General features: G+C 44.1%; 1 protein-coding gene across 1 annotated transcript in view; it reads left to right on the top strand.

Annotated features, from left to right (window-relative positions):
* Positions 1–6,896: 6,896 nt before the first annotated feature.
* The window catches only part of EEF1G (eukaryotic translation elongation factor 1 gamma), a 59,706-nt gene continuing 49,125 nt past the window's right edge, over positions 6,897–17,477 (top strand). Inside the window, exons 1-2 of the mRNA XM_085626052.1 lie at positions 6,897–6,929; positions 8,306–8,464. Coding sequence (XP_085482178.1) covers positions 6,918–6,929; positions 8,306–8,464 — 171 coding nt within the window. The 5' untranslated portion in view covers positions 6,897–6,917. The remainder of the gene's footprint in view (positions 6,930–8,305; positions 8,465–17,477) is intronic.

Genomic DNA, 17,477 nt, shown 5'->3' with positions numbered 1-17,477 from the left:
AACTCAGTACATGTCACATAGTCGATTGACTAAATATGAAAAAGTGATACTGGGAGCATCAAATGTGACTCTCGAGAGATGTGTGAATGTGAATCCAGCGACGCTTTTGCCAGACATTGAAAATGTGGGTGTGAAGATGGAAGATGATCATGATTGTTTGGATGTGCTTGAGTACTGTACAAAACCAAGACCAGACATAAGAGATCTACCCTTGGATGAGAGTGATCATGTGTTGTTTGTGGATGGATCATGCCTGAGAAATGATGATGGTGTGCTATGTGCAGCATATGCGGTATGCAAAGTTTCAGAGGTCATGGAAGCATCACCATTGAAAGGAGTGAAGTCTGCGCAAGTTGCTGAATTGATAGCATTGACAAAAGCTTGCGAAATTGGGAAAGATTTGAGAACGACTGTATTGACTGATAGTCAGTATGGATTTGGAGTGGTGCATGATTTTGGCCAACTTTGGCTACAAAGAGGTTTCTTGACATCGAGTGGAACTCCAATAAAGAATGCTGAAATGATTGGTAAATTGCTTGAGGCAATACAGCTGCCTAAGGAGCTAGCAGTTGTAAAATGTGCTGCCCATGGACTAGGGGAGGATTTTATAACGGTCGGAAACCGTTATGCTAACGATGTTGCACAGTATTGTGCAAAAACAAATCAGTCCATCAACAGGGACAGAGAAGGGGAAATGTCTTTACTCTCTGTAATGTTTACTAATGTCTTAGAGACCTGGGATGAAGTGAAACAGTTGCAAGATGAGGCAGGAGAGGAAGAGAAAAAAGATTGGATTAAGGCAGGATGTGCTCCAAGAGAAACAGACCATGTTTGGGTCTACAGAGATGGCAGACCAGTAATGCCCAACTCCATCTTGTCGTCAATGGCAAGGATGTATCATGGCCAGGGACATTTGGGGAGGGACGCGATGGTTAGGTCGTTCAAGCAGACCTGGTACAATGCAAAGTTCAGGACAATTGCAGAAAGCATCTGTCAGAGGTGTTTAGGTTGTCAGCAATTTAACACTGGGAAAAAGACAGTGGTGAGTCTGGGAACAATAGGCAGAGAAGGAGGTCCTTTTACAAGAATGCAGATTGATTTCATTGAGATGCCCCAAGTAAACAGACTGAGGTATGTTCTAGTGGTAGTCTGTTTGTTTTCAAGGTGGGTGGAAGCTTACCCGACTAGAAGAAATGATGGATTAACAGTGGCAAAATTACTGTTAAGGGAGTTGATTCCTAGGTACGGGTTTCCAGTAACAGTTGAGTCTGATAGAGGTGGACATTTTCAAAATGAGCTCATGGCTTTGATTTGTGAAGCATTGAAAATACAGCAGAAGCTACATTGTGCATACAGACCAGAGGCTTCTGGTGTGGTTGAGCAGATTAATGGCACAATCAAGAATAGAATTGGAAAAATGTGCTTAGCCACTGGCATGAAATGGCCAGATGTTTTGCCTCTAGTTCTGATGACTATGAGATCTACTCCAGATAGAACTACTGGTTTGAGTCCGCACGAGATAATCATGGGACGTGCTATGCGCCATGCATTCGTGCCTGTCAATAAATTGGTGACAATAACTGATGACATGATTTTGGATTACTGTAAAGGCCTGGCTGACGCAGTTCATTCTGTGTTTCACCAGGTTGGAGAAGAAGCTACCACACTTGAGAAGAAGCAAGCCCATGATCTAAGTCCAGGAGACTGGGTGAGGATAAAAGTTCACAGAAGAAGAAATTGCTTGATTCCAAGGTGGGGAAGGCCAAGACAAGTTATTCTGACTACGACGACTGCAGTACAGTGTGCTGGAGTGAAGCACTGGGTACATGCAAGTCATACTCTGAGAGTTCCAAACCCGAAAGAAGGGACTGGTAAAGAGTATTTTGAAGAGTCAGATTCCAGCGATGATGAAGATACAGAATCAGTGGGGAAAGAAGTAAGGAGAGCTTCGAATGAACCACTGCGAGTATCAGAGAAGAGATCAAATTCTGTAAAAGAGCCTGAAGTTTCAAACAGCAGTGAAGGAAAAAGAAAAGAAAAGAGAAATCACACAGAGACTACTCCTGAATCAGAAGAGGAGGAGATTGAAGAACCACTTGAGATTATACTTGAAGAAGTAGGGTCAGAAGAAGATAGAGAGGGACAGATTGCGGAAGATCCCCGAGGAGGTGTAGGGAACATTCTTGATGAGCCAGGTGAAGGGACAAGTAGACAGCAAGAAGATTGCGTGTCGGAGACCCGAGGAGGGACAGGAGTAGGGAAGTCTCAAACAGTGGTGAAAAAATCTGTGGAAAAGAAGAGAGCTGCTGAAAAAAGGAAACAAGAGGCACTTGAAACAGATGATGAAGATGAACAAATAGAGGGTCGAGTTCTGAGAAAGAGAACTTGGATCGGAGAAAGAAGTAATAAAGAAATAAAGCCGAAAAAAGTGTTAAGAGGAGACCGTTGGCCTAACAACAGAGTTAAGAGGCTGAGATACAAAATAATAAGAGCAAATACGTCGAAAGCTGAACAAGTGAATGAAGTTTCGAGTCAAAGTTCAAAAGCTGAAGGAGAAGAATCAAAGGAGTCAAATGAACCAGTGGAAATAAAAAGAGTAAGAAAACCCAACCAAAAGTACAGATCACCGGAATGGTCTTATGTGGCACTGTCTGAAGGAGGAAAAGAAGAAGCAGTGACTCGAGATAATCCGGAAGAGGTCTTGAGAAAAGTGGTTGAGGAAGATACTGGTGAAATTCTGAAAGTACTCTTGACTGACATTGGAGAAAAGTCGAGTACTGAAGATTTTGATGTTGGAGATCTAATACAATTTGATGTTGAAGAAATTGAAGTGAAGAATGACAAGTATCCAAACTGAGTAAAAGAAGGATTCACTTGGATTGAGTGAACAAAGACATCATTTGGATAAACTGAAAGCTGAAGAATTGCTGAAGAATTGAAATTGAAAAGTTCAAACAGTAGTGGAGTAGTAGAGGCTAAACTAAAATGGCTAACATAGAAGATAATAGAAATAGATGTGCCTTCCTTAAGAGGTGGTGTAGGATGTGCTGCTGCTGTACTGGATTATTAATGCTTCTATGGGGTGTTTTAGTTTTATTAGTTACTTTTAAAGTAGAGTTTGAGATGCATACAGGGAATGTGACAAATATAGAGAAGAATTCACAAAAAGTAGTTCCAAATAGAATTAGTAATACTTACATACACAAAGATAGGTCAATTAATAACTTTTCTAGTAATGTTTTTTCGAAACTGTTATATGAATATGTGAAAACAATGGAAGTAAGGGATTGCTACGTCTGTATGCAATTACCTGCATCCGTTTCAGAGGGTGTTACTTATCATCATTTACCAGCTACATATGGTATTTCTTGTAGTATTTTAAGTAGTGTTTTTTATTTGTTAGGGAAAGTAGATTATAAGATGTCTAACAGAGATAGTATTTTTGGGCACTTGCCAATGAACAAAGAGCTGAATCCAGCTAAAGAAGCTAACACTTTTGGTGAGATTTTTATTGAAGAAAAAGGATTAACATTAGATTACATTTTTAAGAATAATTTAACTTGCAGTTTGAAAGGAGAGGAGAAAGCTTTCCTGGATATGGTAGAGGAAAGGAGATTGAACATGCATGAGAAAGCAGGGAAATGTAAAGTGAGTGAGACAATTTGGGACATTGAGATGGGGAAAGAGTTGAAGAATGGGGCTAGTCCAACTTTAGCTCTAGATGCACCACAGAAGGGTAAACTTTGTATTACAAGAAGGAAATCCCAATATGATACATATTTTGTCGGGACTAGTGAGTGCCATGATACATACTTCATTGCAACAGGTTGGGGTTTCAGAGGTGGTGAAGATACAATTTTTCCAGGAGTATATTATGTTTGTGGGAATAAGGCTTATTACAAGTTGCCTGACCATTGGTATGGCACATGTTATGTGGGCCTAGTTTTTCCAAAGATTTTTCATATAGATAAAATAACAGATGTAGAACATATTAACTTACTAATGCGTTTTAAGAGAGAAACTTGGTCTGAAATAGTGGGTGATATTTTTGGGGTTTTGATTCCAGCAGTGGGAATTTCTTTGAATGCTTATGGAATTCGGAAACTGTCCACAGTGGTTGATCGCTTATCGACAAATACCGCTGGAGGGTTTCTTTTGGTGAATACGGAATTAAGTGCCGTACGTGCCATGTCTATGCAAAATCGACTTGCCCTTGATATTCTATTGGCCAAGGAGGGTGGAGTCTGTGGAATGCTGAAAGTTCAACATTGTTGCACTTACATTCCAGACGAAAGCAGAGACCTGAAGGTCTATTTCAAAAATATTACTGATTTGCATGAAGAATTAGTACCACTTGAAGCTGAGAGTTTATGGACTAAAATAGCTAATAAAATGATAGCTGTTAAGGATTTTATTGCAAAAATAGGTAGTACTATTATAGGTAGAATATTGTTTCCCTTGTCTTGTATAATTGTGGCTTTATTAATAATAAGATTGGTGTGTGTGTGTTGTAAAAACAGGGGAGGGAGGAAGAAATTGAATAAAGAAAAGAAAAACAAGAGGTTAAAGAGAGAACCTCAAGAAATTGAACTAGAAGAATTGAGGGAGAGTGTTTACTTGGAGACAAAAAGGGATGATGAAAGAGTGACTGGTGTTTAATGTTGTGTAAAGGGAAAAGACATTTCCAATTTCTCCTAAAATGGGGCTAAATTTTCACTAATTTTTTTTTTGGGGTTTATTTGGTGATAAAATCACCAAAGGGGGGATTGCTGGAGCAGAGTTTTCAGTTTGAAAATTCTGGGGCTTTTGAAGCTCTGGCATGTCTATTCGTTGTATTAATTTATTAATAATTAATAATTAATTATTTGTCTTGTGCAAGTGCGTTTATATTAATCAATCCGTTTGTCCTAACAAGAGAGGAGAGAGTTACACGTGAGTGTGCATAAATGTGCTGTTTTAAAAAAATAACGTGCGTGTTTTCATGTTTAAACATTGCTATGTGCTGTTTATTTTTGAGCACAAAACGCTTTCTGAATTAATGCTTTTCTATGTTGCAAGTGCTAGATAAATGCATACACATAAGGGTATTAGTGGGGTTAACACTGTTTAATCACTATGCTGTAGTAACGTTGTTTTTGTCTCTTTTTAATTAAGATGGTCTATTAAGGCCTATGTTGGCCTAAGAAAAGATGGCCGAATTATGAGCCTGGCTGTGATTTAAATATGAAAACTGTGACGAGGGAGACCCCTGCTGGAAATGGTCTTGAAGCTAACTGACCATGGTCCTTGTTGAAAAACTTTCCATGAGGACGGCAGCAGTTTTTGGGAAGTCTCCAAGAGAAGTGAAAGTGTCCTTGGCAGCCTTGGGAAACAAAGGAGCCTTAGAGAGAAGCTCTGAACTGTGGCTCGATGGCCGAGGAGAAGCAGGATAATTGTGATACATGTTTTATTTTCTTGGTTCCTGTTCCGTAGTTTTTGTTATGTGTATTTTTCCTGAGCGGAGATTCTCAAATGTAGCAATGTTACATCCTTTCCTTCTCGCTCTGCTCAGCAAAGTCCGGCGGACATTATAGTTTTTTCTATGTTCTCAATGTATCTTTCTATTGTTTAGAAACTATAAGAGATGTTAGCCTAGAGAGGCCATTTGCCACTTGCCATTTTGCCTTTGCCGCGTACCGAATCTGCATTGCTGAGGATTGATGCTGAAGGGACTTCGTCTTGAGAGACATTTACCGAGAGACTTGTCCTGACCCGTTCTGACATTTAGCTAGAATAGGTAACTATGAGAAATGATTTACTCTGATTGATTTCCTTTGACTAATTTTAGATAAAGCAATATCATTTTAAACATGGTGTTGGATATACTTTCTTGTCAATTATTGGGTTTGCATTATTGATCATTGTTGTATATATTGTATAGATTATGTTTAAGGACAGTCACAAAAACCAGGTCTTATCGACCTCGGTATAGATGCAGGGTGTTAGGAGTGTTTTCCTTCCACAGGTTTATTGCTGGTAGAGTATTTGAGCGTATGTTAGTGAAATGGGCCCTAGCGTATGATGTATGCATGTGCGTGTAACTGTGAGATTACTCTATCCGTGGTAGTAGGAATATTGTACACACCCTGATCTCTATCAGCGGGGCAGAGAGGGGAACGAAATAAATACCTCCAAAGTAATTACGTGTCGGTGTCGTGCTTGTCTGCCCCACGACACTACAAGGTGAAGGTCTTGATGTGAGTGAAAATTGTGATGCGCATGAGCCATGTGATGACGTACAAAATGAAAATGTGATTTCACATGCACAGTACAGAGATGTTAAATAACAAAAGGAAAATAGTGCTACCTGCTAAATTTAAAGATTACATTTTGTTCTGAAAGGTTGTTTAAGCAATGTTATTTAAATTTCTGACATAAAATTTGGAAATGCTTCATTGCATTATCATTATTTATATATATATATATATAAAAAATACAATTATTTATTTATTTTGAGCAAGGGTATGGGGTAAGTATTAGCAGCTGATGGAAATTCGTAGCATCGTGCATCACAGTACTATGAAATTCTAGGCATGCCTTCGAAGGGGTTATGTGTAGAATGTTGAGGGATTAACGACCAAGAAGAGGGTGATGTGTTAACATTGTTTCCTGTGGCGTCGGCTTGTTGGCCTTTATTTATACTTTGTGAATAAAAGTATATTTTTGACATGATTCCGGTTTCCGAGCTATCATCTCGTCTCAAAAACAAGCGCGACGCTGTCAGTTAAGTCCTTCTTCCTTGTCGTGTAGACGCCGCCAAATTGTAGTTTTATATCTATGTCACGGCTTTACGGCACTTGCTCTCGCTTTACGGCTTGCTGTATAGCTCTCTTCGTGGCCGGGGCTCCTTCCCTCCTCCCTTTCTACGCTTCACCAAGATGGCCGCCGGGGTAAGAATACGGAGCTGACGGGCCTGAATTAGGGAATCGGTTGCCATCCGCCTCTATGAAAGGGGCAGCCGGTTCAGAAAAGTGTGGCGGTCACTCAGGGTAGTACTGATAGAGTATTTAGATCGGGGAGTCCAGCTGAAAGAGCAGACTCTGACTGGAAGATTGTAGTTGTTCCTGGGCTGGGAAATCACAAGTTAAGCTTAGGGACTTTAATGTTGCGTAGGGTACGCGAGACCATCGTATACCGGAGGGCGCCTCGAGACCTTAGAGTTGGGTAGAATTTTAGTAAGTTCTCGCTTAGGAGATGGAGTCGAGCCATTCAGGCGTGGAAGATTTTGGTCCGGAGCTCCAGAATGCATGCGTGAAAGTTACCGTTTTCCAGTGGCTTGTAGATGGCTATACACAATGTATGGTAATGTTCCACAGCTGTGGTATCAAGTTGATTGACAACGGCACTTTTAGCATACGGGTGTTGTATACTGCTTCTTAAGGCGGCGTACACGTAGTTGTTACTACCTCCTTTTAAAAATAGGCACTTTAAACCAGTCCTAGATTTCCCCCAGTTACACAGAGGACGTGGGCATATTTAGTTAAACCTTTCTCAATATATTTGTAAGCTTGTAATTCCCAACGTGCTTAAGGGAATTGTTTGAAAACACTGGAATGGCTGAAAGTAGCCATCATGACGTGGTGGTAGATAGCACCATCAGTAAATGTATGCACACGTTTTCGTTTGTCAGTATGAGAAGTGGAGCTCGGCGCTGTATCTTCCCTTTTTATTTTTTATTTTTATTTATATATTGGCGCAAGGCGTTCAGCTGTGCCATTTGGTACCCCGTATGTAGATGGTTAGATTTAGTGCATTTTACCGCAAAGGACCTAGCACACTCGTGAAAACAGGTGCTGTATATACCCCTTCTCACATACACCAACAAAGGAAATTTAAAACTGCATAGCTCTTGTGAGGTAGGATACATTGCGCTGCAAGGTGAATAATTCAATATGTTGTCTTAAGTTGCATGTTTGTGCTTGTTGGGTGGTATTGGTTGTGTTTATAGATTGGACGACTGGTATGATGTGTGGGTTGTTGGAAAACTTGGTTGACCGATTTTGAGATTGAATGTTATGATGTGGTTGACAGCAGGAGGCTGGTCGGTGTTGATATGTTGGCGTTTGTTTTGAAATTACCTGAGTGAGTGGCCTTGTGGTATTAGGGTGCGGGATAGTGATCAAGTGTGTTTGATTAGTAGATAATTTTGGAAGGAGAAGCAATTGGCTGTGGTGTAGCGATTACCGAGTGAACTGCCAAGTACATTGGTTGGGTAGATCTTAATGTGTGGTCACTGGATTAACTTCGTTCTCTTTGATTTTTACAGACTCTTTACACATACCCTGACAACTGGAGGGCATTCAAGGCCCTTATTGCTGCTCAGTACAGTGGCGCAAAGATAACTGTCAAGTCTGGGCCCCCCCAGTTCCAGTTCGGACAAACCAACAAGACCCCCGAGTTTTTGAAGAAATTTCCTTTGGGAAAGGTGAGTGTTCAGTATTGGCTTTTTTTCTGTTCGGTTGTTAGATAGGTATGTTTGAGAAGTGTAGCAAAAAGTCGATTGTTCGACAGAGTTGACTACCTGATATTGACGCCCGGTATTTAAATAGTGGTTTGAAAGCACTGGCCTGGTCAGGTTTTTGGCGCCGACTTTGTTCACAGCAATATCTCTGGATGCACAATACTTGTCGCAATTGCATGTGAATTGATTTTATTTAAGCAATATGCAGTTTGAAGCTTTATCGTGTCGGCGACAGCAGAATTCTGAGTTAAATTCAGTAATTCAATAGGCTGTTAAATAATTTGATTGTTCTTGTTTGTACACCTTCCCTGGATTGATGTCGAAGGATCTTAAGCTTTAGTGCATCCTAATTGCTGAGTAATGTTTGACTTAAACTTAACTACAGTACATACCAGAAAACCAATTTTTACCCCAGAGATCCGCAGCTCAAAGTAAAGCAGGCTCGGTTCCAGGACTTGGTGTCTGGGAGGGCCATGGAAAAGCATGGGTTGGCCGTATAAAAAAAGTGGGTTTGTCCAGAGTCTCCCACATAGTTTGAGAGCTGGATCTGGGCATACCGGAAAGCCTTGTAAGGATGGGAGAGACATAACGCACATACTGTCTGCTTCTGTTCTCTCGTTTTAACTGTATTTCTAGAGGTTTAAAACCTGGGGCTGTATCTCTTCTGCGCTCTCCACCTTACCCTTCTTTCTCTCTGTCTCTCCCCAAACATTACCCTCCTTGCTCTGCTTCACCCTGCTGTCCCACTTACCTCACTAGTCTCTACTTCTTACCACCTACTTTCGCTCCATCTTATCTGCCCGTTTTCCTGCTGCACCCTTCTGGTATGTTCCCAGGTTAGGACCATGTAGCGAAGCTGTTAATTTCTTACATAGTCTTGTCTTTCACAATAACATTTCAACTGTGAACTTTTGTACATATTTGCATACACGACAGTGTCTGATTAGTTTTTCTGAAACTATATTCTTTACACGTCTAGTTTTGCACAAGATTACCATGCCTCTAACATCGTGTACAAGGCCTCGTTACGCACTATGTACAAATGTTGTTCTATCTTCATTCACGGGGCATCGGAGCTATCTACTTATCCATAACATCGTTAATCTATAAAATACATCGCATGGCTGCTTTCTATTATAAATAATGAGCCTCCCGATAAGTAGAGGAGGCACTTCAGCTGACACAGAGGGACCCTGCATGCCGGGACCTCCCCACACAGCGGTCTGACATCTCGTGAGGGGTGACCAAGTCAAGGTCCTTCATTCTCTCACGGAAGGTAATGGGATTGGATTGTCCCTTGGGGAATCTTTGCTCTACATTTACACACACACTCTAGGTACACTTAAAGTAGGGTTTGCATAGTAGTATGCCATATTACTGTCCTGGTGTTGAAGAAATGAAGGGGAGGAAGAGACTGGTAGTATAGTGGGTGAGTGTGGGGGGAGGGAATCAAGCGAGGGCATACAGGTGCGCTGTGGAGTGACCAGTTGGGTCCAGTAAAGCTCACAGGGAAAGGTGCTTGTTGAATCTAGACTGTAAGAAGTAAGAAGTGTCCTATTCCTGGGATATTGGGTGCTTGTGTAAGTGACATACCCCTTCCTAGCATAGGGCTTCATCTTCTGCTGTCTCCATTTACCCATTGCCCTGTGCCATGCTGCCACCGGTGGTGCAGAGGGGGCCCTCCATTGGAGAGTGGGTATCCTTTTAGCTAACGAGTGCCACGTCTGCGAAGCGTGTCCTCGCCTTATAGCACTTGTTTTGCTTAAATATGCCTAAAGCAAAAGCCTCCCATGTGAAAATGTTAGTGAGCGCAGTGACCTTTCGCAGTGCGTCATGTATCGCCTGCCAGTAGGTCAAATGATTCCTGGTAGAACCACAGCATGTGGTGGAGATCTGCTTCCACGAGCTGCCTCGGGGGCACCAGAGGCCCTCTGTAGGGGAAAAGTAGTTGATGTGTGCGGGTTTCGGATAAGCTCTGTGAAGGGTGCAGAAATGTATACTTTTAAGACTGGCGTTTCTAGAAACTGCAAGGCTTGTTCTATTCAGCACCCTCACGGAGTTTTCCTCCCATTTCTTTACAAGACCATCGGGGCAATACTGGTGTGGTCTCACAGCGCCCTATGGGTCCATGTGATCAAGTGACAGCCTTCTCCCATGGTGGGCAATGTTTGGAAAACAGTGTGTTGCAGGTTCTTCGTCCTGGGTGAACCAGAGAGCCTGATATGTCTTGCATATTTGCTGATAAGTGAGGAATTGGGACATTAGTCAGCTTGGAGTTGATCAAAGGAACTGAGAAGCCTATCGGGGGCGGGGGGCGGACACCAGTTATGACCAGCGATCGTTCCTACCTGCTTGGCAATAATGTGATCAAGTATGGGCCAGGGATTCGTGAGAGGCTTAGCAATGGAAACACCGGTGCTTATTGGGGAATATGGCATGCAAGGTGTACCTATGCAATACATCTACGAGCCACTAGCACATTAAAAAATGAAACGGATGGAGGTATGACTTTGGGAAGCTTCTAATCGTGATTGTTGCTAAATGGCTGAGCTGCCAGGTAATGGGCAACGAATGACTGGGCACCTAGGCAGTCCCCTCCGGTTGGCATCTTCAGTTTTTTCAGGGCTATTCTGTGCTGTTTTTTTTCTTCCCCCCCCCAGATTAGATTCCCAAATAACATAGCCAGGTCACGGAAAAAACCCTGGTGTGGGGGGTTCTACTGGCAGGTTCGTAAAGTAGTAGAGGACCCTGGGCAAGATCACCTTTTTGATAGCTCTGTCTTGTAGTGGCCAGCAGTCAGGGTGGTTTTCAAGTTGACGTCAATGAGGTCTATCTGGGAGTTGGGGTTGAGTGTATGTACAGAGGACTTTGCCCAGTTGACACAGAGACCTGCTGCATGTGCGAAGGCATTGAGTGTATAGTTTGGGGAAGAGGTCAGTGCAGACCTTGGAGGACAGGAGCAAGTCATCAGCATGGAGGGATAGTGAAGGCGCTCTGTCCCCAAGGTGGATCCCCCAGACCTGTCTCGCCACTCAACCAGATGGTGAGCTGTTCCATTGCCATCATGAACAGCAGGGGGGACAAGGGGCACCATTGCCAAGTACATCTGCCCACAGGAAAGGTTGGCGAAATGAGCTGACCTAAGCGGATTTGGGTGAATGGCTTTGTGTGTAGTAACAGCGTATAGGCTAAGAGGCACCTACCCACACCCATTCGATCCAGTAATTGAAAAAGATAGTCCCAGGTTAGCAAATCCAGCGCCTCCAAGTCCAGTAGCTGGCATGCTGCGTGAAGGAACCGCTCTTGTTTGATCCTAGGTGTGAAATAGGCGCCTGATGTTATGAGAGGTGCTCTGCCCTGGGACAAAGCAGTTTTGATCATGATGTAGAGCTCTGGGAGAGTCTAAACATATCTGCCGGATAAAATATATGCTAGGATCTTGTAATCTGTTCCTAGTATGGATAGTATGGAAATAGTACGGTACGATAACAGGCAGGCTTTGTCACTATCTGGCTTAGGAATAGATGCCAAGAGGGATTCTCGGAGGGAAGGTGGTGGTTCCCTAGGCTGTTAAACGCCTGCGAAACAGGGTGCTAAGCTGTTGATAAATGTTATAGTACTCTATTGGCTATCCATCAAGGCGTAAGGTTTTGCTTTTGGCATGGTCCTGAATAGATTGTTTGACATCTATGGCTGTGATCACACCATCAAGGCTGTCTCTCTGAGCATCAGAAATCCTAGAAAGGGCAAGATTCACCGTGTCCGCTGTTGCTTTGGGAGGTGCCTCCTATATGGCGGAGTAGTACCTGAGGAACATCTGTTAGATTTTGTGTTGTGCATAAATGTGACATCGGACTTGACATCGGACTGTGAGGCGAGTTCCAGTGAGTGACTCGGGCGGTTTTCCTGGTGAATCAGCCATGCAAGGAGGTAGCCAGAATTGGTGCCCTCTTTGTGTGTCTTGCCCACATATGTGCCTAGATTAAAGCATCCTAGTTGTTCCAGAAGGGCTGTGTAATGGATTTTAGCCCTGGTTAGTTCAACGCTGTTAGCACGGTCGCTGTGCTGCTCTCTAGTGTCTGCAAGCGCGGCTTCACCTCTATTATCTAGTTGGCTAGTGTCCTGCGTATCCCCACTATCGAATGTATGCAAATTCCTCTCGTAACAACATTGAAGGCATCCCACTCAGTGGTCCCAGTAGAGACTGAGTTATGGTTTTCGGCACAGTAGTTCCCTATGTGGGACTCCTGGGTGTTTCGGAAGACTGGATCTTCCAGGCAATCTCAAGAGTCCCATGTGGTCGGGTGCGGGTCATTCCATTGCAAGTCCCCAACATGTACGTTCTAATCTGAGACAACACGGCCAAGGTAGTCTGCTGGAAACGAGGGGAAGGGAGCATAGGCTACATTGGAGTAGAGTCTGGAGTTAGGGTGTATGGCTCTCCACTTGTCTGCCAGTACCCATTGACGAACTCGCCCTGGAAATCGCTTTGTGTGTAAGGGGGAAGTGCGCTATAGTGGTATGCGAGAGTGATCCAGGTGTAGATAGAGAACAGTAATTTCACGGATCGTAATAGCGAGGGAGTGGGCGACAACATCTCCACTGTGCGACCTGGGAGGAAATGGTGTCAGATCATTGAATAATATAAAGATTAAGAATTGTCAGCTGGTAGGCAAGTATGTAAGCAGGTGCTCAGTCCTGTGTCTTGACACTAGGGCCTATGATTAAATTGTCTTGTCTGTGGAGTCACTAGCGTTGGAAACTGGGAGTCCCAATTGGCGTCATGGGGCAAGTCTAATACTCCATCTGAGGAAAAAATGTGAGGGCCGCTATCGCATCTAAAAGCTCATTCCCGGCCACCAGGTTGGCTCCCTCCCAGAGGCTCCGCCAACTGTCTTCTACTGTGTTGCAGGATGGGAGACTTTGATGATGGAAAGAAACCTCAGGGATGATCCTCTTCGCATGTGATTTCTTCCTTTCTGTCGCAGTCGCATCCCTGACTTGGAGGGGGGGGGCGGACACTGTTATGTTCTTGTCAGCTCAATCCCATGGATCCTTAGTCAGTAAAAAAAAAAAAGTTCTGCGCTGACTAGGATTTTAAGATGGGCTGGGAACAGCGAGAAGTATTGGATTCCCATATGTCGGAGTCACTTTTTGACTCCCAGAAAGAAGTTACCCTGCCCTTGTACTGCTTGGGTATGGTCAGGGTAGAGCATGACTATCTTCTCTAATTTTTAAGGGTCTGGCAACCCTGAAGCGGAGGAGCGTGGCCAGCACGGGCCTCTGGATGGGGGCAGGGGGAATGGCGCACCGTTACCTGCTGGATCCTTCCAAAGAAGAGGTGAAGTCCAAAGTGGGGAAGAAAGACCTATATCAGATTTTTTTAAAAGCCGGAGGGTCCCAGCCTCCCTGCTCCTCTGGCATGCCCAGGACATTCTGCGTCCTCTACCCACTCCTTCAGCATTCACACAGTCTTGTAAGTCCAGGAGGGCACGCTGATTGTCAATGGCTAGTGAGGCCAAGGTTTTCTCCCCTTCGATGACTGTCCACAAGCTTCCGATGGTCAGTTTGCAGGGAGCCAAGCTTGGTCTTCATAGATAACCGAGAGCTCTGTGGCGGCCAAGACCTTATTGGGTTTGTTGCCAGCTCCGGGAGGTGCTACGTATTTCCCTGCAGTGGGGAATTTGGTATTGTCGATTGGGGGGGTGGTGGGAGTCAGGCTCTGCCTGCTTCGATGTCTGAGCTTACTTTAGCCTGTCCATGGCTGTCCTGGAGGCTTGCAGGAAGCACGGGGCTAAAGCAACCCACGCCGCAAGAGTCAGTGTGCCAGTGGCGGGGGACGGGATGTGGGTGCCCTGTCTCTTGGCCCCCCTGGATCGCCATGCAAGTGGGTGACAGGCCTTATCAGCATGTCCTGAGACTGCCGGCCAGTTGGATGGAGCAATGCAAGATGGTCCCTTGCCAAGTTGTAGTGTGGTTTTCTCCACCTCACTGTTGCTGAGGCCCTGGCTGCATGGGTCTTGCAGGTGCAGGGGGAGAGAAAGGGAGACCTGGGTGGCGCCCAGATCTGGTCAATGGTGTGACCGGCTGTGGCTCTGTTGTTCCTCAGAGTAGGATTCCCCTCGCAAGCGAGCAGCGCCTGGTTTCCCTGCCGCCAGGTCACACAGCTGCCATTTTGCTGCAACTGCCGTGCCTGGTCTGGACGCCAATTCCTCTCAAGATCAATGCATTGCAGCATCTCTGCATCAATCGGTGCTGTCTGAGGTGACGCAACAGAGCGGGCCTGTTTGATGGGCCCAGTAGTCAGGATAAGGCAGATTGTAGTGCTGATGGTGTGGAGCTCCAACAATAAGTATCTGCCATCTTGGCCCGCTAAGCTACCTACTCGTAGCACTCATTTTGCTAATCGGTACCCTGCTCCATCCATTCTGCTTCCTCAGATTGCTTTTTCAGCATCCATCTCCCACACCATTCTTTTCACTTTCTCTACTTTGACACTCATCATTCCCTAATCACCACTGCCTACTTGTCCTATTTCTTCTCCCTTTTAATCACTTGTTTACTACTGTTTTATCCACCTGTTTCCTTACCAATCTTTCATACGTACTTTTTTTTTTCGTACTCTTTTCTATCCTCATTCTCTCCTCTAATCAACCTCCATCTCTGTACCTCATCGCCTTTTCTTCTTGTCAAGATTCTAGAATCTTTGTTGGTTACCCACTGGAGCCACAGTTCTGAAGGTCGCAGTGAGTTTGTCAGGACTTCTCATAAAAAGATACCACCACTTCCACAACTGTGAATTGATATTTAATATTGTTAGTGTTATAAGTGGGTTATACTCTACTTTTCAAAATTCCCCAGACCATCACCTTTATTTGAAGCTTAAATAAGTGTTTATCCAGATCAAGGACTCCTAGCAGCTCAGAATGTTTATATTGATGGTAGATCGTTTTTTTTCTTTTCTGATAGTGCTTGCTGTCTGTAAGAAAGCTGATTATTACTTGGGGTCGGTGACTGCCCACCTCAGTGAATAATAACACTTATTGTCAGGGTAAACCCTGAAATTCACTAGAGTAACCTGAGCTCCACTCCCTGGTAGCGATGGCACAGAGCAGGCCAGCTTAACTTGAGAAAATGTGTAAAGTATTCCCGCAATACCAAAACAGAATAAAGTCAAAACGGCAAGTAATGAAATTCCCAAACTGAATTAAAAATGACTGTAAAATTCCATAAACAAAATAACACTAAAACAACCAGAGTTTTGAGATTTGTACGTTTAGGTGCAATTTTCACCTAAAACTTGAAAAGTGCTAATGGTCGCAGTAGACTGAGACCTTGGCTCAATTTGGGGCCAACCGTGGTGGAGCTTGTCAGATACACCAAGTGGATTGGTCCTGATAAAAGTCTGGAAGTTGAAAAGTAAAAGAAAAAAGGCGGGGGGGTTCCTTTTTACATTTTTGGGGGGGGGGAAATCCTCTCGGTGCTGGTTAGATTCTTACCTTGGTGGGTCTCCCTACAGCCCTGGAGTGCTGAAGGAAACGTTTTTAAAGGTTTCCAAACTGTTCTGGTGTCCAAACAACCATAGGAGCACACTTCTAAGGCCCTGATGCAGCGATCTGAGGTCAAGATTTACATATTCTCCTTATGTCACAGATTCTTATTCACAACAGCTCATTCATACTCATTCATTGGCGGGGCCCATAACACCAACACACTCGACATTCAATCAATCTCACTCGAATCTGTACACAGGAGAAAAAGGCGCTGGACAGGTGGGTACCTTATTACCTATCAGGATTAATTTGCTTTACTATATATACATGTATATCATCAAGGCACTCCACTATTTGGTTGATGCTGAATTAGAACCAGCTAAGACACAATTAAAGCCTAGGACACATTTGATATTTTCTGTAATTTAAGAACCACAAACTCATTTCTTTATTTCAAATTTAGTTTCTTACCATTAATTAAACTCTTAAGTTGTCATTTATTATCTAGAGCTCGTTATTTGATCAGTAAATTTATCAAAGGAATATGAACATTCAGAAATTTCTCTTAGACATAGATTTTTCAGGAAAGTACACAATCATTTACCAATTTAAGTGATAAAAGGTTCAAATCAAACGGGGAGTTATCCGCGCATTCTCAAATGAAGGCTCCCTCGAACGGACAGTCCAGTTGTTAAATGGTAGTGGCAGTTTCAGTTGATAACCCTTCAAGTATTGCCCGGCGGTAATCGCCTCTCATACCATTCGATAATTTACCAATGAAAGAGGCAGGCGCCGGAGACTGGAAGGCAGGAAACAAAGTTTTATTCCGTCGGAGCAGAACACATCAGATCAGACAGCAAGGTATCGTCACGAGGTGCTCTAACTGCATCTCTGAGGCCTGGCCTCTTATACACAGGTTTATGACTTTATTGTACATGGCACATTCTTGAGATTACTTTGATGTATAAAAGAACGTCTTCGGAATCCCCACTTCGAACTCGTTCCCACACATATCTACAGTGGAAGTCCCCACCCCATCTACAGTAGGAGACGGCTATCACGCAGCTGGACATTCCGCCAATTCCCGGGGGTGTGTGCAACCGGCCGGGTCTCAGGGGGTAGGGGCTTTGATCCACTGTAATCCCTTTGATGTGGGGTGTTTCCCTTACAGTAGGGCAATAAACTGCATCCGCAGGGCTAGGTGATGGCCTGGGACCGGTTCGGATAATGGGGTGCAGAGGAAGGGGGTTATCAAAGAGATGCATGACCATGTATGGGATGTCGATCGGGCGTGGGATGTGGTTCCATGGCCGGGTCGCGCAGAAGGAGAGGGTTTATGGCCCGTGTATGAGAGAGCGGGGGTGGCCGGAGCGCGGGGGACGCTCGCAGCGCCAGGGGAAAGCGCTGGCGATCGGGAATGAGCGGGGAGAGAGTGGGGTGCCTAAAATGGCGGCCGTGCATTCGCTGTGCGTGGCGCTGGGGAG

The sequence above is a fragment of the Triturus cristatus genome, chromosome 9 (genome assembly GCF_964204655.1).
Source record: "Triturus cristatus chromosome 9, aTriCri1.1, whole genome shotgun sequence".
Lineage (NCBI taxonomy): Eukaryota > Metazoa > Chordata > Amphibia > Caudata > Salamandridae > Triturus > Triturus cristatus.
The sequence above is the reverse complement of the archived record's forward strand: the minus strand, read 5'-3'. Positions and strand labels throughout refer to the sequence as shown.